Raw genomic sequence first — 27,165 nt, forward strand, 5'->3', positions numbered from 1 at the left:
CGGCCCCGCTTAAAGGCGCCGCCGCCGCCGCCGGGCCCGCGCGGCCTGTGGGAGAGGGACGGGAAAAGGGGACATGACGGGGTCCCGGTGGGGATGGGGACAGCTGAGTGTCACTGTGGAGAAAACACGGGGTCCCTGTGGGGATGGGGACAGCTGGGTGTCACTGTGGAGAAAACACGGGGTCCCTGTGGGGAAGGGGAAAATGGGGTGTTCTGTGGGGCACTCAGGGCCTGGTGGGGATGTGACTCTGTGTGGGGACGAGTGAGGTCCCTGTGGGGATGGAAACAAGTGAAGGTTTTGGTGGGGACATGACGGGATCACTGTGGGGATGGAGGCAATGAGGATCCCAGTGGGGACATGACGGGATCACTGTGGGGATGGAGGCAATGAGGATCCCAGTGGGGACATGACGGGATCGCTGTGGGGATGGGATGTGTTGAAGTCAGTGAAGGGACGTGGCATGGAGAGGTGGTCGCTGTGGGCACAGGGATGTGGCAGGGCCCAGGGAGGACAGAACAGCGTGTGGGGACGTGGCAGAACATCCAGGACATCCCTTGTTAGGGATGGGACCTGCCATGTCCCTGCAGAGACCGTGTCAGCGTGTGTGGGGACAAGGTGGGGTCCCTTAGGGGATGGGGATGTGCCAGAATCCCTCGGCTCCATGGGTGCTCACTGGGGAGGGGGCCAGCCCTGAGAGAGAAAGAGAGAGGAACCTGATTTCTGGGACTCAGGACATCCCAAGCCACAATCCTCCCCATGCTGGGAGCACAGTGAAACAATGTCAGGTGGTCCTGAGGCTCCCAGGGCTTCTTGTGGCACCCTCCTGGGGGCCAGGCTGGACCCTGGCCCGGGGCAGGGTGGGCTCAGGTCCCTGTGAAGAGCTGCTATGGGCTGGGATCCCCAAGGAGGGATGGGGATCCCCAAGAAGGGATGGGGATCCCCAAGAAGGGATGGGGATCCCCAAGAAGGGATGGGGATCCCCAAGAAGGGATGCCGTGGGTTAGGGGATCCACACAGCACAGGGGACAGAGAGTTTGTCTTCGTCTGCAAACTGTGGGATTGAGGTGAAGGCTCTGCTCCCAGTGCCTCACCACCATGGCAGGGATGGGACCAGGCTGGCACTGGCACAGGAGGAGGAGGTGGGAGGAGGAGGAGGAGGTGGAGGAGGAGGGCAGCCTCTGCCTTAACCCCGCGGCTGCTGGAGCGAAGCGTGGCCACCCCAGCCCGCTTTTGTTCGCTTTCTGGTTTTGTTGTCGCACGCTCCGACTGAAATAGCCCAAATCCCTCATAGGAAGCTTCCCCCATCCCGAGCCCTCGGCTGGTATCTCGCTCGGGCAGGTTTCATGACTCAGCAGCCCAGATGGAGCCGTCCCTCACAGCCCTCAGCTCCAAATCTGTTTATTGCTCCAGAGGCTGTTTTTCCAAGAACCTCGCTGCTTTATAGCAGCCAGAGCTCTCCCTTAAAACCCTGCCTCTCCAGCGAGGGCTCGCGTCACACTCCGCGCGGAGGTGGGCGAGGAACAAAAATAGACAAATTAAGAAAACCTCAAAAGGCCAAAAAAATGAAAATGTGAGGGTTTTGGCTCTCCAAGCTCGAGGTTTGCTTTGCCTCCGTGTTGCATCAGTTCTGCTGCCTTCCTTGGAGCTGCACCATCTCAGGGGCAGAGGCAATCCCCGGGAGATGCAGGGTGATCACAGTCTGTGAGACGATGAGAGACGGCTGAGCCCCCGGGGTGTCCCCCCGGAGCCGGGCTCCCCGGGCTGGGGGCTCGGAGCCCGGCAGGGCAAGCCTGGGGATGTTTATTGGCCACGGGCGGCGCAGGGAGAGCCGAGGATGGGTTTTGAGTGGCAGCCTGTGGGATTCCCTACGCAAGCATCTAAACCCCTCATTCCCCCTCACCACCACTGAATGAGGAAAAGGCTCTTGCACAGCTCCAGTTGCTCATCCTGGGCAGTTTTTAACTACTCACACAACTGCAAAGGTGTTTCTAATGCTGGTCCTTCTAACCTGTGCCCTGCCAGGAGCTTTATGTGTGTTTGGTGTGGGACAGAGGATGCAGAGAGGGGAACCTGGGGGGCCTTGGACCCAGGGACACAGCAGGGAACAAAGCTAAAATGAAATGTCAGCTCCTTCCCACACTCAGCCCTGGCCACGGGCTCACTCACAAGAGCTGGGGAACTCAGTGGGTGGCTGGGGGCTGCTGGGGGCTGCTGTCCTCTGCTGTTTTGTCCAGGATGGATGTTTGAGGGGCAGGTGGGACTGTGAGGGTTTGCTCCTGAGCACAGGGGAGGTGTCAGGCACCGGGTGCTTTCTGGGACAGCTGCTGACTCTCTGCCCTGTCATGGGGGGACAGCAGGGCCTCTGTGGGACCCCCAGCCCTGGGGAGGCAGATCCCCGAGCGGGCGCTGGGCTGCAGCTCCTTAATGGGTGAGAACAAAGCCTGGGCTTGGGTCAGCACGTAGGGCTTTGGTGGCTGAATGTGGGTCAGCAGAGGCCTTGCTGAGGAGGCAGGGATGTCACAGTTCCTCAGGGATGTCACAGCTCCGCAGGGATGTCAAGCACGGCAGGGCAGGCGCAGCACAGCTTTGGCTTTCCAGCGGCACAAGGAGCAGAAGGGGAGCGTGTTCCAATCCGAGCTCCCTGGGCAGCAGGGTTTTGGCTGAGGGGCTCCCAGGATGTGGCCATGAGGGTGTGTCACCCTTCCCAAATCCACAGGGTGCTCTGGTCTGTGGGGCCGGTGGGTGAAATGGGAGGTGTTTCCACAGCCTGGGTGTGTTGGGCTGTGGGGAGCCACATTTGTGCCACAAGTTTGGTCACCACCAGGGCAATCCCTGTGCCCTGCCCTGCCTGTCCCTGGCCACCCTGGTGCCTCATGCAGGAAAGTGCTGTCCCCCTCTGATTTTTCCCTCTGATGGGCTGACTATGGGCTCTAGAGGGTCAGGAGGAGCAGCTCTGCTGCCATTTGTTTGTGTTGGTTGCAGCTGGGGTGCCCTTGTTGCATTGACTGGCCCCTCGCTGGGCAGAGGGATGCTGTTGGAGCAGGGACCCCATGGCATGGGCTGTGTTTTGGCAGCTCCCTGGGTGAGATGCCAGGGTGCCAGGGTGCTGGTTTGTCCCGGGAGGGTGGGGTGAGTTTCATCGGGTGCTCACCTGCTGAGTCAGGGGCTGAGCAGCCACGTGAGCCAGGGCCGTGCTCTGGATGCTCCGTGTCCTGCCCTGACCCCCTCTCCGCAGCCCAGGGCTGGGCTCTGTGGCTGGGCTAGGAGCAAGGGCTGGGGCACTGACATGGCCTGGCAGCTCAGCCTCCCCAGGGCACTCTCTGCTCCCTCCCCATGGCAGCCTGCACAGCACCACCTGCCTCCTGGGCAGCTGAGCTGGGCTGGCCCGTCCCAGGGACCCCAGACATGCCCTGGCAGCTGGGCCCAGAGGTGCTCTGGCAGTGCCTGCCCCTCCAGCTCTGCATGAGGTGCTCTGAGCTCCCATCCCTTCCCATTTCACTGCCATTGGGGAGTGCTGGCGCCTGGTTCATAAAACATTGACTTTCCAGACAGGCTTTGCAAAAGAAATGAGATGTTGGTGATTGTATGGAGAGCTCAGGAGATTCCAGGGGGTGTTCCCTGGAGCAAAGGCTCTCACAATCCTTGCTTGTGGCCATGGAGAGCCTGCGGTGGGGCAGGCATTGCCCAACAGCTCCCACTCTGCTTGACCCCATCTCTGTGCTCCCCATGCTCTTCCTACTCCTTGTAGGGTTCTACATGGTCCAAACCCAGCTCTCCCAGGTGTGACAGCACACAGCTGGGATGTGTGACAGCACACAGCTGGGATGTGTGATAGCACACAGCTGGGATGTGTGGCCTGGCCATGGTTCCCCTCTGGAAGTGTGTTCAGCTCCCTGGCAGCAGCCAGGTGGGAAGAGGCCCAGTGTGCCTGGTGCTGCTGATGGGCTCAGTCCCAGCACTGTCCATGGGCTCCAGTCACAGGGAGGGCTGTGGGAATGTGCTTTGCCTGTGCCACTTTGTGTGCTTTCTCCACAGTCACTAATAAATCCATGCTGCCTTTTCCTGGAAGGTCACCCAGCCAGTTTGCTGGAAGGCCAGAGATCGCTATGGGGCATCACCAAGTGGTTTGGGTATTTTTCCCTTTTCCCTTCTCACCAGGATGGCAGCCTGGGGTTTCTCTAACCACAGCTCAAAAGCTGCCGCTCCAGCGTGGTGTTTTCTCCCAAGGAGGTGGTTTAGGTTTCACAGGCCCCTCCTGATGGGAATTTGAGCAGGCACTAAAACTAGGGCTCCTTGTGTGCCGCTGTTATCGGCGTTATCTTCTCGGTGGGGAGCAGGAGCCGCTGCTGGGGCGGGAGGAGCCCCCGGGATCTGCTCCAGGCAGCCCCCACCCCCCGGGCTGAGTCACAGCGGGCCCAGCGCGTTTGCTGCTGGGGTGATGGCAGCTGTGAGTCCCAAAAAAAGCCCCCAGCACTGATGCTTTAATGACAGGCGGATAACACAGCCCCGGGAGGACTCATTCCGTGCATACCTCAGCGCTGTGACTAAGCTGGAGCAGCCGCAGCCTCCCCGCGTCACCCCGGCCCTGGTGTCACCAACCATGCAGGTCCCACCAGCCCAAAGTGCCCATCTCCAGCCTGGTTCCATAGTTAATGTTCCATGTCCACCTGTAATTAAGGATCTGCATCCCCCAGCTGTGAGTCTGGAGTGCAGTGAGGGCTGGTGTTCCTCAGCCCACCAAAACCAACCCCAGGATGGTTCCAGTGCCCTCGGCTCCTTTAATGCCTTTGGGTGCCAGTCACCTGAAGGGCTGGGCAAAGGAAAGGCAGTTTGGCTGTTCATTGTTAAAAGACAAGTGGGAAAAACATTCCCAAGGTTTTACAGCTTACTGTGCCCTTTGCCTTGGCATCCCCAGTCTCAGTTTCTGGACTTTAATCTCCAACACGTCGTTTATTACTGCTGCTTTTCTTTAAACAGTAATATTTGCTGGGAGATGCAGTGGCTGCATCCCTACGGCCGCTGCTGGGGTTTATCTCCTCCCTCCTGGTGAGGAGCTGATGGATATAGATCCAGGCAGCTGTGTGACCTTTACAGTCTCACTCCGAGTCTGGGGACGTGGATGGAAGATGGTTTCAAGTCATTTTGATTTTATTACAAACCAAAATACTTCACATTCAATGGCACCTCATGTCCACAGGATAATTACTCTTGGGGAACAAACAACAACCCAAACCTCAACACCTAAGACAGGTACTGGTGCAGCTGTAGCTCAGTTAGGCCGTTCCAAGAGATCCCAAACTTGGGAGGATCCAACGCCCCCCCTGTTCTGGCTCCCAGCTTTCCTGTGGGACATTATTCCAGCATTACACCTTAGCAGGAAGCTGTCTGACAAATAATTCACTGTTCAATAAACACACAAGCTGCACCTGCAGAGAACAATCTTCATGATCCAACTGACTGCCAAATCCCAACGTTTGGTGCTGAAGCTCCTGGATCAGCTGATGTCACGGGGGCTGTGTTTGAGCAGTGACTTGTGGCACCTCCTCAGGCATGTCACTGGTAATGCCGAGGGAATAAAACCTCACAAACAGGAGCTTCTTCACTCCTTTTTTGTGGGAGAACATCAGGGTCCCGAGAACCTTTTTATTCCTGTTCCCAAAAGCTGCAGTGGCTGTAGCTTCCAACATTCCCAAGGAGCAGAAGACTGAAATGGAGGGATTATATTTAACCTGACACCCCCAAATCAGGGGTGGAGGAGGATCCAAGCTCCTTGGTTAGTACACAGCCCAACTGCTGGGATATGTGCTAATACCTCATAAAAGTAACAACTGTTGAGGAGCTTCCCTGCCATGTCCTTTCCCTTTCTTTTCACAATTAAGTTAAAAAGACTGGACCACTGCAAGCTCTATTTTTACACCCTTGGGCACGTGCTGTCGCCTCTGAGAGCTGTTGCTGATTTAGGAAGGAACACGAGGAGGGAGGGACTGCATTTCTTTACCCTGTGCCGCAAAAAGTGTGGCTGTGTCCTTATTCTTTGTCACCAGCAGCACAGAGGTACCGTGATGCTCTCTGCAGCCACAGGAGGTGTGAGGAATGAATGCCCATTCACGTTTAACATCAGCTTCTATGGCACATGATCCTTCCCAGCGCTGCGAGGCAGAGGAATCCTGACAACAGCAGAGTCAAAAGGAACCCAGACAGATGTCAGCATTCATGCAATTTAACCAAGCTCCCTACTTGTTTTTACAAAAAAAAAAAAGGAAAAAAAAAAAGGAAAAAAAAAAAGCCCCGAAAGGTTTTAAACAAAAGGAAATGTCCTTCATTCAACACTGGTGAAATCTTTCAGCGCTGTCAAAGCGACTTCAAAGCTTCTCCACATCTGCCTGCTCCAGCCAAGCACTGCTGCCTGTCCTCAGGCCTTTGTGATGTACCCTTCTCTGATCAGGAAGTCATAGATTTTCCTGGTTTTGTTCACATCAATCTTGATGAGGGCTCGAGCCTGCGCCAGTCTCAGGCCTCCCTGTTTGTTGCACTCGTTCACTAAAGCAGCTTTATATTCCAAATAGGCTCCAGGGACCAGCCTCACCATCTGACAGAGCTGCAAGACAAAAGGTGAAGTTAATAAACACCAACACTTGTCATGTCCTTCCATTCCCAGAGCCCTGCTGGGGGAGGAGCACGGGGAATATTTTCCTGAGAACACTTCCAGTGTTTCCTTGCACAGGGCAGGCACATGGGAATGCTGTTTGGATCCACAGGTAGGGAGGGGAGGAGCCTGCTGGCTGCTGCATTCACAAACATTCCTGATGGGAAAATCAAGGAGGAGGATGAAATCAAGCCCTGGGCTGGCAGGAGCACAGCTCTGAGTGTGTCCTGTGTGGGCGTTGCTCCTTCCCAAGCCCGGGAAACACACATGCCACACTTGGAAGCAGCAACTGGGCTGGCTGGCCAGGAGCCAGGGAGGGCATCTGGCTGCTAATCCCCTGCAGACTCAGGCTCTAATACCTTCTACAAAAGCAGCTCCCCCTCCACAAGTCTGGCATGGAAGCTGTGCAGGGAAGGCATTCTGTGGTTGGAAGTTTGGTAAGGAATGGCTCTGCACAGCCCCTGAGCTGTTTGGCTGCACAGCTCCTGCTCAGCTCCCAAATTCCAGCTGCCTTCCAGGAGCATGGCATTGCTCCTGCTGGAGAAACTGTCTGTCTCCTCCCTTTAATAAGGAAATGCTTCATGCTCATTCCTCACGGATAGGAAATTGCAGAATTCCTCAGCCCTCAGACTTTCTGTCTCAGCTGACCAGGAAATCAGATTCCACACACACACTGATGTCCTGCCACCATTATTCCTGTGCTGAATGGAGCAGAAATGCCAGTTCCACCAAAGCCAGGAGCTGATTCCCAGTGCTCCAGCCAAGGGAAACATGCACAGAGGGGAGGCTGAGGTACAGCTGTGCTTCATGGGCACTGCAACCTGCCTGGGGCAGCCTAAGGACACCTCAGGATTTCTATTAAGAAATAATAATCTCTTATTTCAATATTGTTCACTGAGTTAGAGGACAGGCCTGCACTGGGCTGAAAAACAACCAGTATTCATTAAGAAAAATTAACCCCTGTGCTCAGCCCAGCCTCACAGAGCAGGCAGGGAGATGGATGAGGTAACAGCACCAAAGAACACCCTGGTGCTCTGCTCCTTTCCTTGCTAAATCAGCCACTTTGTGCTGTATGTGTAGCACAGGAGACTAAGAGGCCAGCTGGAAAACCTGAATGATTTCTGTGAGAAAGGAAGAGCAGTCAGGGCCTGTGACTGAGGTGACATTCACAGCTCCCCAGGCGTAGTGTGGGCATTCCTGTGCTGTGGAGACACAGCCTGTGGAGATGATCCTTCCATCCTCTCCTCACCTCTTTCTCCTTCTCGTTGAGCTTCTCGGTGCCTGGCAGGCCCGTGAGGTTCAGTGGAGGGGCACTCCGTCTGCCTGGGGTGAGGAGGAAAAGCTCTGTCAGAACCACAGCAGTGTGGGGCATCAGGAGGAAAAGCTCCATCAGGAAAGCTCTGTCAGAACCACAGCAGTGTGGGACATCAGGAGGAAAAGCTCTGTCAGAACCACAGCAGTGTGGGACATCAGGAGGAAAAGCTCTGTCAGAACCACAGCAGTGTGGGGCACCAGGAGGAAAAGCTCCATCAGGACCACAGCAGTGTGGGGCATCAGGAGGAAAAGCTCCATCAGGAAAGCTCTGTCAGAACCACAGCAGTGTGGGGCATCAGGAGGAAAAGCTCCGTCAGGAAAGCTCTGTCAGAACCACAGCAGTGTGGGGCATCAGGAGGAAAAGCTCTGTCAGAAAAGCTCTGTCAGAACCACAGCAGTGTGGGACATCAGGAGGAAAAGCTCTGTCAGAAAAGCTCTGTCAGAACCACAGCAGTGTGGGACATCAGGAGGAAAAGCTCCATCAGGAAAGCTCTGTCAGAACCACAGCAGTGTGGGACATCAGGAGGAAAAGCTCTGTCAGAAAAGCTCTGTCAGAACCACAGCAGTGTGGGGCATCAGGAGGAAAAGCTCCATCAGAAAAGCTCTGTCAGAACCACAGCAGTGTGGGGCACCAGGAGGAAAAGCTCTGTCAGAACCACAGCAATGTGGGGCACCAGGAGGAAAAGCTCTGTCAGAACCACAGCAGTGTGGGGCACCAGGAGGAAAAGCTCTGTCAGAAAAGCTCTGTCAGAACCACAGCAGTGTGGGACATCAGGAGGAAAAGCTCTGTCAGAAAAGCTCTGTCAGAACCACAGCAGTGTGGGGCATCAGGAGGAAAAGCTCCATCAGGAAAGCTCTGTCAGAACCACAGCAGTGTGGGGCATCAGGAGGAAAAGCTCTGTCAGAAAAGCTCTGTCAGAACCACAGCAGTGTGGGACATCAGGAGGAAAAGCTCTGTCAGAAAAGCTCTGTCAGAACCACAGCAGTGTGGGGCACCAGGAGGAAAAGCTCTGTCAGAACCACAGCAATGTGGGGCACCAGGAGGAAAAGCTCTGTCAGAACCACAGCAGTGTGGGGCATCAGGAGGAAAAGCTCTGTCAGAACCACAGCAGTGTGGGGTGGCTGCTCCTGGGCCATGCCAGGGAGGCAGTTCAGCCCAGTTGGAGCCAAGTGTTTACAGACAGGGCTATCCAGGGCTCAGCAGAAAGCTCTGCTGATGCCACAAAAGGTTTGGTTTTGCAATTGGAAGCTCTGTGAATGTTGCATGAGACTCGTGAGCTGTTGGTTTTTGGGAGGAACTGCACGACAAAAGCTTTGTGTCAGAGTGGCATGAGGCATGGCTCAGCTGGGCTGAGCCTCCTGACTGTCCCAGCTGCAGGGAGGGTGTGCCAGGTGTGCTGAAACCAGCACCTTGTAAGGATGATGAGACTTTTTATTGCTGTGATTAAGCCAATTTCTCTCTGGCATTACTGACAGCTTCATGAGGCAGAGTTCTCTTCAAATGCCTTTAAATACCATTCAGGTATTGCAAGGCAAATGCAGTTTGGGGATTGATTTTTTGTCTGTTAGGATGAACAGTTCTGAAGGAATATTTATCACAAGCTCATCTGGTGTTTATCACTTTCACTATTGTTTCTATATCATTATATAAACAACAGTTATAAGTTCCTGTTTACTTTGCTGTTACCTGGCATAGCCTAAACTTTCACAAGGGCTCTCTGCTTGCAGACAGCTTTTTTTTTTCCTAATAGTTGTTTTGGGTTTTGTTTTTGGTTTTTTTTTGTTTTTTTTTTTTGCAACTTGCAGAGCTCAGGACAAAGTTTGGGTTATTTATTCACACTGAAAAAAGTCTCTCACCCTGAGCTGTGGGCTGCATATTTAGCAGTGCTAGAGATAGGTGTCTATCCCAGGATAACTCCCCAAATTTGGTGAAGTGATGAGACCTTGGGAAATGTGCAAAAAACATTTGTTTTTCCCAAGGATCCTGCCCTGGCCAGGTCCTGCCCCTGGCACTGGGAAGTCTCTGTGTCTCCTGGGCATCTGCAGGAACAGAAGGGATCTGGCTGGGTGTGAGGAGCTGAGCAGAGGGAGCTGGGGGACTGGGGAGAAGCTGGAGTGTGAGTCTGTGGGAGGTGTAAAGGAAGTTATTTCTCAGCACTGCTCCCCCTTCCCATGGCATGGGGCCACTGTGCTAGGAGGGACATGACAGAATTCAGTTTTACTCTTTTATAAACCCAGAAAATACCACACACACACAAACTACACTAAATAAAACATATCAAGGCTGCAAAGTCAAGAGCTTAGAATCTAGAAGTGAAGCATTAATTTGCCCTCTTGTATATTCAGAGTGATGCAGCCTTTAATTAGAGCCACGTGGCAGCTCTTCCCCAGCATCCCTGGGCAGGATGTTTGCTTAATTAGCAACTCTGTGGTATTCTGTTTGGGTTTTGTTCCACATGTGATGCTGCTTGTAAACACTGTGAGCTATCACAGCTCCACAGGCAACACAATCCCCTCCATGGGACACTGGATCCTTGACAAACAAGGAAGTTCATCCCTCATTCCAGACCTTCAGCTGGAAGACACTGTCCTCCCTTCACAGACTCTGAGATACACAGTGCTGTTTTTTACTCCAAAATACCAGATCTTAGCAGTCACCAGACAGGTTGAGAACAGTCTGTAGTGCCCTGACTCACTGCTTGGGATCCTGACCCAAATTTACCAGGAAGAAATGAGGAAGAACATATTAACCCAGTGTCCACCTCTGAGAGGTTTGATTCAAGTGGTTTAACAGCATCCACACAAAAACTGGGTGTGGGGACAGAGCCAAAGCCATTTTGCCTGGCAACATTTAACAACCTTACAGTAAAACTTTATCCCAGCCTCAGTCACCCCATGACCTCAACAAATGGGATGGGAATTTATTTAAGTCTTGTTCATGAGGACCTTGACTGACCCCTGAATGTGTCCTGACTGGGCACCGAAAGAGGATGGGGTCCTCTTGGTGGAAAAAAACCTGATTTATGCTTACATAAATACATATATATACATATGCTTTTGTTTCCTGCCTTGCTAATGTAGCTTTAGGATGGATTTTGACCTCTAGTCAGAAAAATCTAGAAATTCAGCAAAAAATCCTGCAGGATATGTGAGTGCAATGACTTGCAGATTGATGTGATGTTGACTTGAGCAGTGCTTCACCGAGAGGCTTGAGGACTGACACTTTGGCACATGAGAAAAAGTCAGAAAAAAGCTGCCAGAGAAATACTACTGGGTTTTGGCAGATATCATCTAACACTTACCTGTAGTTGAAGGAACTGGTACCGTGGGAGTCAGGCCAGAATCACTGAAAAGAAAGGAAATTTTCAAATTGCCTTCATGTTTTTTTAGGAATAACTGCATGTGTTGGCCCTGAAAGTGCTTCTTCCACAACTTGCAATAATTATACAATTCAACTTGCATAACCCAGGCCCTGACTAGGAATCAACAGGATTTATAAATATTTAGTGTTCCCACATTGAAAAATATGTCTGAAACCTGTTAAAGAAATGTGGAGGGGCACACAATTAAAAATCCAGTGGAGATTGAGTGAGGAAGTTCCAAACCATCTCCTGCACACAGGATGCACTTCCTTTATGTTTGCTCCTTAAATCCAAGTGCTCGTGCAGGGTGATGACACATTAATAATGCTGCTACATCTAAAATCATCTGAAATATTTCAGGCATCAGCTGTGCCCTCATTAATATCCATAAAGAGCTCATTTCCCTCCGTGACTTTATGAACAGCAGCTCAGTTCCTGAAATATAAATTTGAGAAACCTGTGTGGTTTGAGTCCCTCCTTTGCCTGCACTCAACAAGCACTATTGCTGTCACCCACTCTTCTGCCCTTCTCAATTCTGCAGGCTGCTCCCACTTTGATAAACTGGGAATGGATTTGTTACTATCAGGCAGGAAAATGAGTTGGATGCAAAGTGAACCACAGAATCCCAGGAAGGTCTGGGGTGGAAGGGACCTCGAGGGGCAGGGACACCTCCCAGTGGAGCAGGCTGCCCCAAAGGCCCTGGCAGCTGGATGGGGCAGTGCCAGGCTGGGCCAGGCTCCCTGGGCACCCCGTGGCAGTGCTTACATGTCAGCCTGGCGGCTGAGCCACTGCTGGCAGGCGCTGCTGTCCTGGATGTACTGCAGCACCTCCGAGAGCATCGTGCGCTTCAGCCGCTCCTCGTCCCGGCTCTTCTTCAGGTGCTCGTAGGTCCGGGCACCTGTGGCACACACACAGCCTGCCCTCACCACCTGCCTCCCCAAAACACTCCAGGCTGCCTTGTCCCTGCTTCAGGAGATTTTGGGAAGGTCAGGAGCCTGCCACTCCCAAAGCACAAGCCTTGTCCCTGCTTCAGGAGATTTTGGGAAGGTCTCTGCTCCCGGCCCAGCCTCTGCTGTTCTCCCTGGTGGTCACCACTTGGCACCAGAAGGGATCAGATTCCACCCTGCACCCTTCCCCCTGTTAATTTCAGGCCCAAATCAAACAGAAAAGGCTTCCATGATCCAATTCCAGGATAAACCAAGCCATTTTGTTATGTGGAGGTCTTAGGCCTCTCTCCAGATATCACAGGTGTCGACAGGCAGTGCAAGTGTCCCAAGATAAAGCCCTGAGACCACTGTGCCATGACATAAACATGTTTTAATGAAGCTTTTGCAAAGTGCTGCCCAGAGCAGAGCTATGTTAGACCCTGTGATCTCCAGGCTGATGGCTCAGATCAGCTCTAAACCAGCCCAGCTGGACTGTGCATCATTGCTGAAGCCTTGCTCAGCTCCAGAGCCTCTCTGAGCTAAGTGCCTTTTTATTCAACACATCCTGAATGTTGTAAAATCATCCTTCCCTTCCTTGATGGATGGGAGTGGGCTGAATAATGCATCAGGTACTTACTGCAGAAATTGGTGATTCCTGCTGCTCTGTATTCCTGGAGTCTCTTTATTTCCCTGCGCAGCTCAAATTCCACTGTTGGACCCCACGAGGTGGCAGGAGGGAAAACCAAAAAAGCAAAAGTGGGTCAGTGGGGTGGACTGGGAATGTGGCTCTTTGTTATCTGCCTGCACAGCTCAGCTCTGAACACACAAACCACAGCCAGAGTTAACCTCCCTCCACAAGATCTCAGTATCTCTCTGTCCCCGTGCTCCTTGGTCACAGATTTCAGCTGGTCTCTAGAATTTCTGTGCTCTGAAAAGGCATTTTCTCTTCATGCTTTGACAGTCCCTTTGCCATACCCTAGACAAGGCAAATAACAATAATGTGGATTTCTAGAAGGCATTTCAACAGCTTTGAGGAACTGCTCCAGCCAGGCTCCTTATACATCAAATATTTTCTTGGAACTATGATTTTCCTAGCTGGACCTTCCAAAATGTTTCCTTGCAGACAATTTTTTTCCTGCAGTCAGGAAGATGAAATTACGAAATGTTTCTTTTGCTCAGAGATATTTCCTGTCTGTTGCTTTCATCAGCTGCCTTCCAGCACTGCTCAGTTTTACAGGGAGCAAGTTTCCTTGGGAATTTAATTCCTGCTGCTGCTCAGGAGACCTGTGTAGTGCCTGTACCTGCCAGGTTCACCTGAGGATCTGCAGCCACTACAACAACAAAAGCAGGTTCCAGGAGCAGCACTCCCATGCAGGACTCATGACTTTGCAGGATCATGCTTTTGGTATTTCACGCCGGGTGTCCTGAAAACACGGGCACAACTTCCTAAATGCTTTGTTCTTTCTAATGAGCAACAACTGTCCCAGTTTAAGTCACAGAATGAAGCAGGATGTGGTGACTCGGGCTGGAATCTGCCTAAATGCAGGCTGTGGGATGATTCAGGGATGGAACAATGCCTCTCCCCTAAGGTAAGGACATAATGACCACTGCACTATGTAATTATGTGACATTAAGTACTTTACCGTGTGTCTTTCAAAGAATTCACTTTGCTGCCAGCTCCCAATCTCTCCACACAGACATAACATAGGGATTTTATTCTTCCCCTGATACAGAGTCCCAGTAAATAAAAAGTGCTCTTTAGATAAAAAATATTACCTCTAACATGTGACCAGAATGTTCAGTCAGCTGCGAACTCAAACAAAGAGCTCGGACACAGTTTAGTGGAAAAAACCCACTGGCTGCTCATTCAACACATCAGACCACAAATGTATTTGTTTTCCTGAGGTGGTTAGATGGGGGAGGAGGAGGAAAAGCACCTCCTGCCCCCAGGAGAGGGCTGTGTGGGGAGCAGGGCTGCAGCCCTCCCCGACTCACGCGCGTGGCTCTCGATGAACTTGTCGTGCTCCAGGGGCCCCAGGATCCGGGCAAACCTCCTCATGGTCTCGTACAGCTCCTGCACCTCCTTGGGGTAACGCCTCTCCAGAACTGCAGGGGCAAAGTGCCACATGTCACCAGCCCTGCTGCCAGGGAAAACGCCTCTCTGGGGGCTGCTGTGAGCCCCAGCCTCGGCACTGCCCAAAACTCCACATTTGGGCCTTTCTGGTGCCACAGCTACAAACTGCTGAGTAAAAAGCAACAGAAGTTACAGCCCTTAAAGTCCTTAAGGCACAAAGGGTGATATTTAAATGTTGCTCAGTCATTTCTCACAAGAGTGAGGTGCACTCACAAGGCCTGGGTTACACCTTCCCCCTTTTCCCCACTCAGCAGAGCCCAAATGCTTCTGAAGAGCAATTTTGAGGCAAGAACTAAAACACTGGGCTGGGAGTAGTTAGAACCAGACAGCTGGAGACAGCTGGGGCAGGAAATCTGCTGGAATTTAGAACATCTGAATATGTTCCAGTATGAACAAACCACACTGGTGACCTGGAAGTGGTGAATGTGTGAAGTTTTGCCACTGTGAAGTCAAGCAGTTACACCTGATACTCACTCTGAAATTTTCTGAGGTTGATCAGGCCGTGATCTCTTATAATTCTGGAAATGAAAGAAAATTATATTAATAAAGGCCATTACTCCTGCATTGCCTCACAAACACAAAGGCTTCAGAAGAAACTTTGATTTAGACCATCAGAGGAATCTAAAACTAAACATGAATGAAATTTCCATAAGCCCTGGGCTGGCTGGAATGGAAACATGATGCAGTGTGTCTTTAATCAGGGTAAATCTTGGACAGTGGTGTGCGTTGGCACTGAGCACAAAGGGAGCTGCAATCACTTTAAAGGTTGGAAATTGCTTCTTTAGGCACACATTTCACATCTACAGCATCTTATAACTTGTCCCTCCAAAATCAGAGGTAATGAATGTCTCATGGACATCATTTCCAGCTTCAGAGAAAGACAAACTTCCCTCTGCTAAAGCACAGGGTAGAGCTGGACTGGAAATGCCACCACTGGCACAGGAGAAAGGCATTTTTCCATGGCAGCCTGGGTTTTACAGAGGTGAGGGAGGTAACTCTGGGCTTGGAGTGCTCCTGCTGGGATCAGGGAAGGAGCAGAGGGAAGGCAGGTGCCTGCCAGGTCCCTTTGTCACCAGGGTGAGCAGTGCCACACGCTCCTTGCTCTGGGGTGACTCCACTGGCAAACAAGAGAGCACAGAGCTGGGCTGGCAAGGTCAGCCCAGAACTTGCTCTGTGAATTCCATGACATTTCCTCTGCTGAGCACAAAACCTTCCTGTCCCTGCAGAGTCACCTTTCTGACAGTGACATCACTGACTTTTGTGGCATTTGCCAGATTTCTGTCCCATCCTGCTGTTGAAACTCCACAAAACCTGACACTGGTGTAACCACAAGAGTTATGGAGAGCCCTGCAGCACTTTTCTTTAGTATGACAAGACTGATCATCATGGAAATTACACCACATAAATACTTTTTATTTATGGATTATAAAGATCCAGGTCAATCCTTCCTGTCACTCAGCAGAACTGTGCAGTTTTATGAGAAGGACTGGAGCAGCCTCACTTCAAATCACTAATCCTTCCAGTATGGAGTAATCCAGCAAGATATAATTTTAAATATTGAACAATGTACTTCAAAGTTATAATAAAACTTAATTTAATTAACAGATTGAGTCATTCTAGAACGCTGTCAAATGAGTTGAACAAATTATTCAAGCCCACGTCAGCAATCGAGTTATCTTCAGTGTGGAAAACTAACTTAGGGACCACTAGGATTTAAAAATAATGATGCAAATATTTCTGGGGGAAAAGAGGGGGTCCAGCAATCAGTCACAGTCTGGCAGGATTTATTTGAAGCAGGAAGTGAATGATTGCATTGCACAGGGAAGGAAAAGCACAGTGACTGCTCCAAACTCACTTTTTCCGTCTCTGTCTCTCCTTTAACCTGGAATGATAGATATCTACAACTGCAATCTTCAGGGCTGCAAAACACAAAGATGAAAGAATTCATAAGCAATCACTGCAGGAGGCTGAATTCCAAGCTTTTGTGTTAACACTAGGCTGAAATGGTTTAAAAATCCTCAGGCAATTTGACAGGGCCATCAGCTCAGTGCAGCCCTCGCCACCTGGGGAAGGTTTCCTTTGCTCCCTCCTGCCAAATCCATCACTCCTGTCAACAAGAACCTGGGCAGGTCCTGAGAACTCCTCTCCTCCTCCTTCTTGGACTGTTCTGCTACCTGCAAATATTGTTCCCTCACACATGCAATAGCCAAGTATTCCTTCTCCTGAGGTGCCACCTTTGGGCAAAGATGTTTGCCCAGAACAGGGAACTCCAAAAGGCAGACACAGCTCGGACTGTGAGGACTCAAAGTCACCTTTGCTACAGTTGTTAAAGACACCTGGAAGATTCCAGCTTGTTAACTTCCAAACGGATCTGTCTGCCAGAGAACAAAGAATAGTTCAGGACAATGTGAAGAAGCCCAGGAAAAAGCCATGCTCATTAGAAGTCACATCCTTCCCCAAATCCAACCTGTCTGCAGCCTGGCTGAGCCTCTCACACAGCCTGCAGCTCCTTTTTCCTGCAGCCATTAGCTTAATAAACTTATTTTGGGGGTAAATTCTTGAAAGACAAGACAAAGAGACACCTATCACCTTCCCTTCCCTTACTCTGTTGGATAACACAAATTCTAGGTTATTAAAGAGTCTAGAGGTGGCTGATCTTCAATTTTTTTTTTTTAATTTATGTTAAAAATTTCCATGTGCTCTCAGAAGGAAGAGGCTCAAGGGTTGGCAGTGGTTTGGAGGCTGTGACACAACCACCAGATTTTGGAAAAAGTGGAACTGGGGTGGCCCAAGGGGGACAGAACCCAGGATCCATTTCTCTCTGTAGTTACACAAAAAGAGCAAAACTGATAGTGGCAGTTCACTGATTGCACTCTCAGATTAATAATTAATAATGCAATTAAAAAGTGTGGTTCTGTGTGCAGGTGTAAACACCAGAAAGCCCCAGCCTCTGGGAAATGCATCCCTGCATCCCTCTGGGTAATCAAATTTCACACAAACAGGGACAAAGCCCAGAGGCTGTGGGGATTCAGGAGCTTGATCCCAATAAAACCCCTTCAGTTTGTCCCAAGTTGCTCTGACATTAATCTGGGAGTAAAGGATTCTGTATGAGCTAGGAGGGGTGCTGCAATATTCCTCCTTGTTTTTCCAAATTTCTTGCATTTTCCAGCATCATTGTGTATTTTCACAGTGAGGGATTTGAGTTTCCTAATTTAAGAACAAGCAGAGACAGCAAATTCTCCTTCGTGCTAAAATGTGGGGACAGGAAATTGGGAATGCAGCAAGTTAAACATGAATGAAATCCATTAGGAAGGGCTGGAATTGGAGCCAATTTACAGAAAATATTTTTGTAGTTTTGAAACCCTCTGCAAGCTCAGCCAACTTGTTATTTTCTGGGGTTTGTGTGGGCAGAACTTAATAAGTACATGCAGAAACTGCACTGGAGAACCTCTATAAATATCACAAGTAATTATGCACCTCTAACCACGGAGTTTTGATGCTTTCACCTGGGTGCACAATATTCCAAAGAAATGATGATCAGCTGGGGAGAGGAAGGAACAAATGAAGGGAAAAAACAGAGCTTCTGCTCCCAGAGCCATGAGCATTTCTGCCACACTTTAGTTTGTACCAGGCAGAGTGAGGCAGGACAGGCACTGCCAGCTCTGGAATGCATGAACACCTCTGACTGCTGCAGGAGCATGGAATGGGAGAGGAGATGCTGGGGGAATGGCAAGGATCTGCCTGGCCTTCCCCCCTGGGCTCTGCAGGGAGCCAGCTGCTTGTGCTGCTGTGTCAGATCCTCCAGGCTCACCCCGTGCTCAGAGTCCACTCTGGGCTCTGATAAGGCTCTGACAGGGCTCTGATAAGGCTCTGATAAGGCTCTGATAAGGCTCTGAAGGCCCCACTGATAGCCAGCAATTCAAGGCTCCTTCCTTCACTCCAAAAAAACCAAAAAACAACAAATATTTTGGTTTCTGCAGAGTGTGTCCCAAACAGTTTCTTTGCTTTCCATTCCTCTCCAGGCTGACTTGGTGTGCAGGAAGGTTTGTGGAGCACTCATGAGTGAGAGCTTTGTTCCAGGGAGAGAACCTGCCTTGGCAGGAGAGGCCCAGGTAATGGGAAGAAAGCAAAGTAATCCCAGTGAACAGCCTGTGGGACCAGCTGGAGGGCTGCAGCCCAAACTCAGGCACCCTGGAGCACAGCAGGACCCATCAGCCTCTGGAGCACGGCAGAGCTCCCACTGCTCTGTCAGGAGGGACATGGACTGACTGCCCTGCAGCTCAACTTCACATCTCCCTGCCAGTTGCATTCTAGTTCCTCTCACTTCTACATCTGTGGTTTCAGCAATTACTTTGCAGTGTTAGAAGTGAAAAATCATTTACATGAGAAGGGGGGGGAAAAAGCTGGGAAAAAGATAAATTACCAACGTTCTAATTCAGCCTGATGAAAACTTGCAGTTCATGAAATATTCAAGCACTGTGGGCTGAATTAGGCTTGTAACTGGTTGGTGCTTTTGATCTGTCCATTATGTTTTTGTGTAACTGCAATATGTATTTGCATGTCCTTGCTGTGCTGCCAGCACTGAGCAAAAGAGAACAATTCCAGAATTGAACTGAAATGGGAGAGATTTCATACCAATTTTGCCACCTCAGTGATACCAAGAAGTGGCAGAATGATGTCTGTGACCTCCTGTGAGGTGGGGAGAGCTGGTACAGGCACAGGTTCTGTGATCCTCACAAAAGCTGCCTGGGAGCCTTCCCACCTTGCAATAAATAGCATTTCCTTGTGGGAATACCAAGAACTTGTTCAGAGTGACACAGGGAAAATCTGACAGGTAAAATACATGAGATAAAGATTTAAATATAAAAATCACATAAAAGATATACATCAGAAAACAGAGGTCAAGCAGCTCAGATCTAAAACTACTTAAAAAATATTTTTACAAAATATTATGGAAAACAGTGTGGGAGAAAGGGGAGAAGGGGAAATTCCACTCCAGTGGAAGCACAAATATTGCTGTGGGATGTGCAGCACTGAGCTCTGGTGCACCAAGAGCAGGAAAGAGAGACCACAGAAATTGTACTGGGGTGTCCCAGGCCCCAGCCTGAGTGACTTGCAGAAAATGCAATATAAAAGTCATTTTCAAAAGTTAATCCTGAACCCAGTGAGATTTAACATGTGGAAGGAAAACAAACTGAGGATTTTCTTCCCCACCTGAACCTCAGTCCTGGCTGGGAGGCCCCATTTGGGTTTCTCTGGGCTATGAAATTGTTCAAGCCCTGTGTCCCATTTTTGTCCCATTTCTGTCCCATGTTCACTTTCACCCAGGCTGTCCCACAGCCCCTCTGCCCATCCCCAAGCACAAAGCTCCTTAAACCAGCCCTGCTCTCAAGAGCCCTGTGCAAATCCTCTCAGGCAAAGTGGGCAGAGTCAAAACTGCAGCACAGGGAGGATGTGGCTCCTGCCTTTCTTTGTGTTAAATGGCAGGAGTGAAAGACCTCACCCCAAATTCTTTAGGAAAGAATTCCTGCTCTCCCCAGGGAAAAGCAAAGAAGCTGGCTGGATTTCTGTCAGGCTTTCCCTCCCAGATGTGGGCAGATGTGGACAGCTGTGAGGAGGCAGATGTTCCTGGGCTAAGAGACCCAACCTGCAGCTGGCCACGCTCCAGCAGCTCTGCCAGGCACTTTGAGACAGCAAATGCCTGACAACTCCTCCCAAGCACTGGAGACAGCTGAGGGATGGAGCAGAGAGCACCCAATGAAATTACAGGGTAAAAACATTGGACAGACATTTCACCCAACACATAATTAAATTGTGAACTCCTGATTGGATTGTGGAAGTCCCTGCTGCAGGATGTGCAGCAGCACAGGCAGATCCAGCTCCAGCAGGAGCTAGCAGAGCTCCTGGAGGATGGGGGCTGGCAGGAGGGCAGGTGTAAGGGAGTGCTGGACCTGGGTCTGTCATTAATGTGCAGAAGCAGGAGATTATTTTGCTTTTTCAGTTCACCAGGAGCCAGCAGAGAGCTGGCAGGAGCAGTCCCTGCCATGGCCTCAAGCCAGTCCCCCCTCAATAAAAGCTGAAAGGGGACTCAGGACCTGCCCTGAGCCAGGGCAGTTTGCATTCCTAAAGCTCCTGCATGCACTGCTCCACTTCAGACTGGCTTTTTTAACGTTGCCAAGCCTGTCTGTACGTAACAGGGATTTGTCTGTCTCCAGGGGATGCAAAGGCTTTAGCTCAGAACTGCCTGACACAGATGGCAGCATTCTGAGGCACAAACACAGGACTCCTAAACCCTGTGTGCACTTACAAATGTGGGGAAAAGCAGGATCTGCTCCTCTCTGGGGATTAAAATGTCACTTCAGTAATTCCTGCTATTTCGTGTGATTAAGGCAGCATGTTCACAGAAACCCAGAGCAGGAACTGGGCTCATAAAATCATCTCCACAATAAAAAGGAAGTTGTCACACACAGCTGATGCTACTCTAACTCAGGGCATGCTGAACACAGGAAAATCCCAGCTTTGAGTCCAACACTTTTAACGTGTTTCACATACACTGCACACCTCCCTGCTGCCTGCAGTGACACCCACCCCGATAGATTTAATGCATTAAAAACCCAAACATGAAACCCCAGCCATTAAAAGTGAATGGAGAAAGAAATGAAATGAAAAGCTGCACAGGCACCTGAAACAGTTTTCAGACTGGGTACAGAAATATGGCACTTACCATGCAAAATGTCTGAATCATCTTCTACAAAATCAATATCTCTCAAATCCCACTCAGCATAGTTGTCAAACTCCTGTTCAGAGGTGATTAACACATGGTCACTAATGAGCACTGAAACATTGAAATCAGGATGTCCTGAGCTGGAAGGGACTCAGACATCCCCAAGCCCAACTCCTGGCCTGGCTCAGGACACCCCCATGTGCTGAGAGCCTTGGGTGGGATTTTGGGTGCTGATTCTGCTCAGAGGTACAAACCCAGGCCCTGGGGGGCTGGACAGGACAGGAGCAGGAGCTGGGGCCTGTTCCATGCCCAAAGCATGGAAGGCAATGCAGGTTCCCCCAGGGGATGTGGAGCAGGGTGTGTGCTCCCCTCAGGCAGGTGACAGTGCTGGAGCTGATCCTTTGGCCCAGCAGGGCCACCCCGGCCGGACAGCTGGACAGATGGACAGTGGGACAGCAGGACAGCTGGTGGCAGCAGCAGCTCCTGCAGCCCCTGCTCCTGCCCTGCCTCTGCAGGCCACCAGTGCCACCTCATTAACCCAGAGCTTTAATCACCAATTTCTCACCTGGGAGGGAGGATCAGATGGCAGCTCCCAGCTCCTCACCCCAAGCCCAGGACTGAGAGCATCCCTCTGCCTGTGCCCTCCTCTGGGGCTTTCACATCAACAGCAAGGACAGGCAGGGCCAACAGGGCTGGGTGAGCTGGGCTTGCACCCAGCAGCCAATTTAAAATACATGGGAGGATGAAATAAATTTAAGATTAAACGGGAGGAGAGTGTTTCTTACCTCAACAAAGTCAGCTCTGGCTGGCATGTAGCCAGCCATGTCCCTGGAGAGCAAGGAGTCAAAGGTGGGCCGTGGGGGATCATCAGCAGCTGCAAAATACAAAGGTTTTCAGCTGTTGAGTGGGGCTTGAGATCTTCTTTTAAGGATCTGTAAATAAGTGTTTATTTTGCAGGAAAAGTGGGAATAATTAGTGGAAGAAAAATACCCTGATTGGGCTTTTTATTCAGTGTTATAGCCAGAAAAGACAGAGTTCATCCAGAGGAAAACCCTGCAATCTGAGATCTTCGTAGTATTCTCCAGAGTCAAACACAAATTCAAGGTAATAAACAGGTAATAAAATGTAAACTTTGCATTTTGGAGCTCAGCATCCCCCTGCAAACCTCTGAATCTCCCTGGGGCTCAGCGTGCAGGTTCCTTTAGTTAATAGCACCAGGAGTGGTAAATCTGCCTTCTTCTGGGGGCCGTTGGCAGGGCTGCAATTACAGGCAGAGAACTCCTAGGTTTTACAGCCCTTCCCAGCTGAGGAGCTGGGTGTTTCACAGACAGCAGCAGTCTGAGGCTCTCAGTGCAGGAGCTGAGCTTTGTGTGTCCCACGGCACAGATAAAGCAGGCTGAGGCACAGGGAGTTTGTCTTGGCCCAGGGCACATAAAAATATCAATAGCAGCCAGGGACAGAACCAAAATTGCCCAGTTCCTACTGTTTAGCTCTAACCACTTCAGTGGGAAATGTAAAGCTCCAGCCTGGCCCAGGGAGGCTGGGGAGCTCTGCAGTGAGCAGCTGCCAGACTGGGGGAATGCTAAAGATGTGAAATGCAAGGAAAACTGAGAATTTGTGAACTTGCTGCAGACTTTTTTAACAGGCAGCTTTCAAGGGAGAGGTGTGAAATCAGCATAGCTGAAAGGAGTGATTTTCTGACACATTAAATCAGCAGTCAGGCCTGGGACACGGTGTGAACACAGAAATGTGCTCAGGAGCAGAGGGAATGCCTGAAGGCAGAAATCCCTGCTCAGCTCCCTTTGCTGTGCAGCACACTGGATCTGTCCTGAGGGACACACCTGAAGGAGCTTTGGGGTGGCATAAAACATCCCAAACTTCTGCTGGGCTGATTGCTGGGTTGTGGAGGATTTCTGTTCTGCTTTTGAGACCCTGATGTTTGGGTCAGACCTCGTTTCCTGCCTTGCCCGTGGAGCTGGCAGCCTTGTGTATCTGGTACCCCCAGGAACCCATCCAGTGTGAAGAGAACCCAGCTCCTGACACCCCCCAGGGCACATTCCAGCCCAGGTTATCCCTCTGGGAATGCAGGCACCCAGATCTGTGCTGCCTGTCCTGTCCTGGCAGGGCTGGATACTCACAGTGGAAGGGAATGGCTGTCTCGTGGTGCTGAGCCTCCTCTGCCTGCTTCAGCTTCAGCAGCGTGGAGGCAAACAGGGGGTTGTTGATGAAGTGCTTCATGTAGTGCTTCTCACACTCCTCCTTGGATTTGGTGCACATCTGGTTGGCCACGTCCTGCCTGGAGTGGGGACACGGGGAGGCATGGTGTGAACAACTCAGAAATGTTGGGGTTTCTCAGATTTCTCCAGTGGGACAAGGTAGTTTTGGACAAGAGATTGGCTGTGTGCAGAGAAGTGGCCTGTGATGGTGCCTGAACTCACTCTCTCAGCACCAACACTCACTTGTTGGTGCCAGGGAACAGTTCTGGGTGCCCATGAACAATGCCATTCACTGTTTCCATATGGGAAACCCTCTGGCTGATGGGATGTGCCACATCTTTAACAGGCTTGGGATTTACTGATGTTATCTGAGAGCTTTTAACACATTTTACTGGCTCTGGCAAACTCTTTGACCAGTTATCAACCCTACTTCTGACTGCAACGTGCACCCAAGAACTCCCAGCTCTGCTTCTGTGAGTTCTGGGGCTCTGAATTTTAACACAACTATTTTTAACAAAGGAGGAGACAGATAGCTCATGAAAACAGGATCTGATACTCCAGCCTGCCTTTAGCTGCTGAATTAGTGTCATTGAACAGCCACTGATGAATTCCACAGTGAGATCCAGGGGAAAGAAAGGAAAACCTGCCCGTTGTTGACTGGAATTGGCTGAACCACAGAACCCTCACCAGTTCCCAAATCCACAGTCCATCACAGCTTCCAGGAGAGACATCTCCTCCTGAGCTGTCCAGTTGGGGTCCAGCACAGGGAAGTCAGATGTCTGGAGAAGAAAAAAGAACAAACTGTGATCCTGTGGTCCAGCCCACCTCAGAAAGGGCAGAGAAGTTCTGAACCACAGGGTGACACAAGAGGTAATTCTGGTAGCTTTAAACTTCCACAAAACCTGGCTGAATAATTACTGGATTACTTAGGGCATCAACCACAGCAAATACTGGAACATGTTGTGTCTCCCAGCTGTAATTGCACAATGCTGCACCATGAAACACAGAAAAAATCACTGCAGACTTTAAGAATTATTGATTTGGAGGAAGAAGGAACAGCCTAGAGAATCAGCAGCCAATGTGCCTGGTTTAAGGACTGTCAGTCTAGTGAGGAGCACTGTGCCACCCAGGCACAACAAAGAGATGCAGCTCTAAGTGACTCCACGACTCCACTCTGTTCCAGGTGGATATTTCTCTTTTTTTTAATAGTTTAAAACCTCTGAATCAAAGAATTGCATCTTCTTGCAGTGTGATGTGAGTAAGCAAGGGGAGCTGTGAGAGCCCAGACTGAGCAGGGCTGTGCAAAAGGAATATTTACCATGATCTCATAAGTGTGATCACTTTGGTGCTTCTTGTACTCAAATCCTCGGGTGAAACACTGCAGAACAAAAGACCAGAGCTGTGTTACTTCTGCCCTGAGAAGATTTTCCCTTCTTAAACTCCCATTCTCTGCCCACCTGCCCTTGTCTCAGTGCTCCACCCTCCAGCCCCCTGTGTCTCTGAGCAAGCAGGGGTGCAGGGATGGCAGGGATGGCAGGGCCAGCCCCTGGTGGCTCTGTCAGAGCAGTGCCAGCTGTGCCCTGCTCTGGCACTCACCTGCAGGCACAGCAGGAAGGGAGGGGGCCCACACTCAGCACACTTCACGTAGGGCTCCGTCAGGTACGAGGAGCAGCCCCGGCACGGGGGCTTGTCAAAAGGGTCACCTGGGGAGAGCAGAGGGGATCTCCTGTCACACAGGCACAGCACTGCCTGGGCAGCCCCTCAGCCCCCCTGGGCCCAGCCCCTGCAGCTGATGGCTCATCCCAGCTCAGGATGGTCCTATGGATCATCAATAAATAGGACTGTCAGGTTATAATGGCTTCAAACTCAAAGAGAGCAGGGTTAGATTGAAGAAGTGGGAAGAAATCCTTCCCTGGCAGGGTGGGCAGGCCCTGGCACAGGTGCCCAGAGCAGATGTGGCTGCCCCTGGACCCTGGTAGTGTCCAAGGCCAGCCTGGTTGGGCTTGGAGCAGCCTGGGACGGTGGCAGAGCATGTAATTGGATGGGCTTTAAGGTTTCTTCCAACCCAAACCAGCCTGTGGTTCCATGATTCTGACATTTCCCAAGGAAATGCATTTGAACCAGCTCCAGCTCAATTGTAAGTAGAGAAAAACCAGACAAAACTCACACAGAATCGCCTGTGTGAGCTCTAAAGCACGTCCCCAAAGTGCCACATTCACACACTTTTTGAGCACCTCCAGGGATGGCGACTCCAAAACCCCACTGCTCCAAGAAATCCTTGTGCCATCAGGTTTTTCCTGAGCAGACTGATGTGCTGGCACTTACTGCTGAAGGAGGCCAGGCGCTCCATCCCTGCCCTGCTGCTGGCTGTGCTCCCTGGGGTGAAACCTGGTCCCAGACTGGGAATCCCAAGGGAATGCTGCCTCTCCCCCAGCCCTCCTGGTGGGACCCTCCCAGGATGTCCTGAGCAGCAGGCAGAAGGGCTTCAGCAGCCTTCAGACCCCATTCCACACGGATCCTCTCTGCCTGTGGGGAGAAATCCAACACACAGATGTGGGGTGGTGGGGATGCAACCCCAAAGTGAGGGTTCAGGAGAGTTATGCAAGGAGGTGCTCTGCACCTCCCAGGACTTCCCATATCCCACTGCCCCTATCCCAGTTCTCAGTCCCCCACATCCCAATCCCCACTCCCCACATCCCACTCTCCCAAATCCCAATTCCCGCTCCCCCATATTCCAATCCCAACTCCCCATATCCCAGTCCTTGCTTCCCCACATCCTAATTCCCATTCCCCATATCTCAGTCCCCTCTCCCCATATCCCAATTCCCGCTCCCCCATATTCCACTCCCCCATATCCCAATTCCCACATCCCAATTCCCATTCCCATATCCCAATTCCCAATGCCCCATAACCCCATCCCCATTCCCATATCCCCATGTCCCAATCCCCATATCCCCATTCCCATATCCCCATTCCCATATTCCCATATCCCCATTCCCATATTCCCATATCCCCATATTCCCATATCCCCATTCCCATGTCCCCATTCCCATATTCCCAAGTCCCCATTCCCATATCCCCATTCCCATATCCCCATATTCCCAAGTCCCCATTCCCATATCCCCATTCCCATATTCCCAAGTCCCCATCCCCATATCCCCATTCCCCTATCCCCATATCCCCATTCCCATATTCCCATATCCCCATTCCCATATTCCCAAGTCCCCATTCCCATATCCCCATTCCCGCCTGCCCCCTCTCCCCATCACCGCCAGGCGGCGCCCCCGCCCGACCCCGCCCCCACCGCGGCCCCGCCCCCTCCGGTCCCGCCGCGGCCCGCGAGGCTCCGTGAGAAGCGCGCGCGCTCCCGGCGCCGCGCTCCCCGCGCCCCCCCCGCCCGAACCGCGCTCTCCGCGCTCCCCCCCGGTCCGGCCCGGCCCGGTCCCGGTGCGCCCCGCCGGGGTTGGCGGGGGGAGCCGGAGCCGCCGGGGCCGCCTCTCACCTCGCTCGGGGCGGCGGGTCGGGCCCGCGCGCGTGCCCGGCCGTGCGCACGCGCCGGGGCGGGGCGCGCGCCCCCTGGCGGGCCCGGCGCGCGCCGCAGGCCCCGCCCCGCCCCTCGCGGGGCCTGAGGGCGCCGGGCCCGGCCGGGCCAGCGGGAGCGGGGTCACACCGGGGCACCGGCACAGGCGGGTGTGAAAAACCTCTAACCTGTGTCCCGCGGGGAACAGCCCTGGGCCCCTCTGACCGCCCGGGAGAGCCCCGCGCTCCTCCCGCCGTCAGCGGGCGGCGTTCGGCCTTCGGGGGCATCCCGGCAGCTCTTGAGGTGGCGAAAGGGTGATTTCA

At 51.7% G+C, this 27,165-nt stretch overlaps 1 protein-coding gene across 1 annotated transcript; it reads right to left on the reverse strand.

The window, feature by feature from the left end:
- Positions 1-5,127: 5,127 nt before the first annotated feature.
- TADA2A (transcriptional adaptor 2A) lies at positions 5,128-26,891 on the reverse strand. The gene is made up of 16 exons (XM_030232954.2): positions 26,825-26,891; positions 25,648-25,848; positions 24,919-25,025; positions 24,641-24,700; positions 24,010-24,101; positions 23,245-23,402; positions 21,892-21,980; positions 21,107-21,179; positions 16,238-16,301; positions 14,857-14,900; positions 14,244-14,354; positions 12,886-12,957; positions 12,088-12,220; positions 11,263-11,306; positions 7,896-7,969; positions 5,128-6,598 (listed from the first exon to the last, which is right to left on the reverse strand). Exons 2-16 carry the CDS (start codon positions 25,670-25,672, stop codon positions 6,413-6,415), a joined length of 1,332 nt encoding a protein of 443 aa, XP_030088814.1. The 5' UTR covers positions 25,673-25,848; positions 26,825-26,891; the 3' UTR covers positions 5,128-6,412.
- Positions 26,892-27,165: the final 274 nt, after the last annotated feature.

Source organism: Serinus canaria, chromosome 19, assembly GCF_022539315.1.
Source record: "Serinus canaria isolate serCan28SL12 chromosome 19, serCan2020, whole genome shotgun sequence".
Classification (NCBI taxonomy): Eukaryota; Metazoa; Chordata; class Aves; order Passeriformes; family Fringillidae; genus Serinus; species Serinus canaria.

Bases quoted from the DNA above. Each gene is read 5' to 3' on its own strand.
- TADA2A (XM_030232954.2), bottom strand. From the start codon at position 25,672: ATGGAGCGCCTGGCCTCCTTCAGCA. The intron at 24,102-24,640 runs GTAAATATTCCT...TTTCTTCTCCAG, and splicing joins ATCACACTTATGAGATCATG to ACATCTGACTTCCCTGTGCT. The intron at 23,403-24,009 runs GTGAGGGTTCTG...TCCCCACTCCAG, and splicing joins GACTGTGGATTTGGGAACTG to GCAGGACGTGGCCAACCAGA.